The sequence below is a fragment of the Melitaea cinxia genome, chromosome 10 (genome assembly GCF_905220565.1).
Source record: "Melitaea cinxia chromosome 10, ilMelCinx1.1, whole genome shotgun sequence".
Taxonomy (NCBI): Eukaryota; Metazoa; Arthropoda; class Insecta; order Lepidoptera; family Nymphalidae; genus Melitaea; species Melitaea cinxia.
The window spans coordinates 16,027,179-16,030,831 of record NC_059403.1 but is presented as its reverse complement, the minus strand read 5'-3'; the positions used below and the strand labels follow the sequence as shown (position 1 = coordinate 16,030,831).

Sequence of the window (3,653 nt, the reverse complement as noted above, 5' to 3'; positions counted from 1 at the left end):
GTAAGCAATTACCGTAGCTTATAGATGCCTGCAACATCAGAAGAACCGCAAACGCGTTGTCTACCTTAAACCCCATCCCCTCCAGGAGCACTAGTCACCTTATTCACCAACAGGAACACATCATTGCTTGAAAACAGTATTGGTTAGCTGTCATCTTTTGTAAGGTCGAGGTACTACGGAGAATTTCTCAATTCGACCGTACTATACCGTCGACCGTATATATATATATATATATATATATATATATATATATATATATATATATATATATATATCCGGCTTTGTCGCACCGAAGACGCTGAGTTAGTAATAAAAAGTAATTTCGAAAAACTTTTATAACAAGAATAATATCTCATAAAAAATATAATAAAAACTCAACAAGCAGACCTAATTTGTTTTTAATTGAAATCCTTAATATTTGACAAATGAACAATAATAATACATATAAAGTCTTACGAAAATTTTCAAATTTTTTTACACTTTTATCATTATATAATATTTGTCTTACAGATTTTTGGACATAAATATACCGAATAAAGCAAATAACGTAGAAGATAGACCCAAGTTAGTGGCAACGTTACGTATTGTGCACGCTTTTTTGGAATGTGATGGTGCAAACCAGGTAGCATTCACCAAGTCTGGATAGCTTTTTATCACCGTGTCGAACTCGGTAATTGCTGTGCTCGATGGTGTTTGAGTTCGGCTTAACTTCCAAGCCAAAACTGTGGGAGAAATACCAAATGAGATATATAATAAGGGGGACGTTTCCAATTCGACTATATTTGTTTATGTGTTCCCTCATATTTTTACTGGATGTTCCGATTTTGATAATCCTTTTTTTATCAAAAGCTGATACTTGTCATGCTGTTTAAATTTGACCGAGATCTGACTAATAATTTTTGTGTTATCCATCACAATTGGTAATTATGTTTTTTCGACTACCCACATATAAATAGAAATTCAAGTCGATTTTCCCGTTTGCGAGCAAACGCAATTATAGTAATCTTACTTGTCATAATTTACGATGTCTGTATAATATGCGTGATGTAATTATATTAATAAACGTGAATATTCGCCATTTTGCCAACTCCCCAGATTCTAGAAGAAGCTGCTTTGCCCTTTTTGATACTAACCGCCTAACTACGTTGTGAAATTAATTTTAGATACTAAAGATAACTCACCAGCCTTCCCGTTCGTAGTGTCTTTACAACTGTATATAACTGCGAAATCTTTCAAATTCGTTTTCAATACAACAACATCGTATGACACACCATCTGTAAAAAGTATAATAAATTGAAGTTAAAATAATTTGTGTTACAAAATATGAATTGAAATCGTTGGGAAGAAAAATATCGTAAGGTAAACATTTGCCTTAAAGACAATCTTAAGAAGTGGAATTACATAATGTGTTGTTAAACTGACGTCCTTTCACTAAACTGCGAAATCAAAATCGATATTTTGTAGGTACCGTATGCAGGTTTGCGATTTACGCAACTTACCCTAATGCTTTAATAAATATAATAACATTAATTGTTAAACAATTAATCTATAATCTATAAAACTAAATAAAATTGGAGTGTCTGTTTATAATATTAAAATAACCGCTTTTTACTAAATGTTACTACAAGTGTGCGAAATTTCACACTCCTCCGTCCGCGCAATTTTCTTAAAAAGGAGTACAAAGTTTTTGCTTTACGTATTAGGCTGTGACGCGATCGTTACTCATAGTCGGAAATATATCCGCCAACCCGCATTGGAGCAACGTGGTGGATTAAGCTTTGATCCTTCTCCTATATGGGGAAAGAGGCGTAGCTAGATGAGACTGGTTTTATATAAACGATAACGGTGATAGATATGTATGTATAGATGAAGTTTAGTGAATATATAATTTACAGTCGATTTTAGCAGTTTCATAAAAGGACGTTCTGAGTTCGACTAAATCTCCTTATAATGTGTATTTAATTGACTTTTGCTACGTTCAAGATCTTCTCATTTTATTATTTATTATCGATGTTAATTGAAGCCAGCGTTTTTACTATTTGTGAACAAATATACTTATTGTGTATTTAAGCAAAATTGTTCTAAATTTAACGATAATTGTGAAATGTTTGACGCTCAGACAAATATACAACTTACCGGAATACGCTACAGCAAATCGATAATTGAAAAAGCCAGCTATTATTACACCATTTCGTATCGAAAGTTTTCCATCAACTACCTCTTGGTTAGACACAAACATATAATTGCGATTATGCGTCAATACTCGTGTCAAAGTAAACGAAGAACAGGCACCAGTTTCGAAAGTGTTATCAATTCTTTCAAATTCATACCAATTTCCTGAAAACTGAAAGAAAATCTACTAAAGTAAAAATTCATATAAGTAAATAAATGTCATACGACCGCCAGCCTTTAATTAAAATTCTTCAGGTACATTCATTCATTCTGATAAATAGTGTATCTATGAGATCACACACTGTATAGTGTATCTATGAGACCCTCACCTGATAAATATCATAAAGTGCTCATATAAACATTTCTTATACTCAAATCAATATGGTTTTAAAGTTTTTGTTAAATTTTGCATCAAATTGTATGTGTCCATGATATGTACATTTATATTACCACGCTTTTTTAAATTATGCAAGATATCACTAAATTAAAAAAAAAAAACAGTTTCATTTGAAAAGTAATTGGGGAATCCCCTGTCGTTTGAAAATAAATATAATTTGAATTTGTAAAATGACGATTTAAAGTTCTTTTGAAGCCTACTCGAATAAGTAATTTTTTATTGTGCTTTTCATTTTGAAGTTGAAATGACGAGAGTAAGTTTTTACGATTTGCGCGCACACTGTCACAAAAAACCGACACCCTGAAGTTAGCTAGTCAACGAAGAAGAAGTTAGCAACGTGAAGTTAGCCAATGAAGTATAACTTCTGACGTGCGTACATAAGTACACACACACACAGACACTTTTTTATATAAATAATAAAACAAATATATTCACTTGTATATTTACCTCGGTTACGTTAAAACCCTTTTCATATTGTAAATCCGTACTACAATTTCCTGCAAGTTGAATCTGGCCGTGGACGGCGGAGATGAGGTAAATAAGACAGACCAATCGGAACATTGTTGTGGTCTAAAACTCGAATGTTCTGGAGAAAATCTGTAATGCAACTGCACCGTTGAAGTATCTACTGTAACTTAAGTAAGGTTATCAATGTTAGTTTATTTTAAAGCCGAGTGCATACTTGCGTTTATATTTTTTTTTTATATAACTAGGTCGACAAGCAATCGTACGGATCACCTGATGGTAAGCGATTACTGTAGCTTATAGACGTCTGAAACATAAGAAGCTTCGCAAGCGCGTTGCCGACCGTGTACTAAATTCCTTCCAGGAGCTCTAGTCACCTTACTCACCGACAGGAACACAACACTGCTTGAAAGAAGTATTACTTAGCTATGATCATCTTTAAGGTCGAGGTACTACCCCAGTCGGGCTGCTCCATATTTTGAGCAGGTATTTTCTTGCTGTACCATACCTCAGTTAATATGACTAGGGTGGAAAACAATCTTACGGCCCACTTGGTGGTAATTTGTTACCGTGGCCTATAGACGCTTGAAACACTGAAAGCATCGCAAGCTCAATATTG

The 3,653-nt window shown here is 33.6% G+C and overlaps 1 protein-coding gene across 1 annotated transcript; it reads right to left on the bottom strand.

Annotated features, from left to right (window-relative positions):
* Nucleotides 1-450: 450 nt before the first annotated feature.
* On the bottom strand, nucleotides 451-3,184 carry LOC123657321 (apolipoprotein D-like). The gene is made up of 4 exons (XM_045592890.1): nucleotides 3,017-3,184; nucleotides 2,137-2,344; nucleotides 1,182-1,274; nucleotides 451-722 (listed from the first exon to the last, which is right to left on the bottom strand). The coding sequence occupies exons 1-4, from the start codon at nucleotides 3,128-3,130 to the stop codon at nucleotides 505-507; spliced, it is 633 nt and encodes a 210-aa protein (XP_045448846.1). The 5' UTR covers nucleotides 3,131-3,184; the 3' UTR covers nucleotides 451-504.
* Between the last annotated feature and the right edge of the window lie 469 nt (nucleotides 3,185-3,653).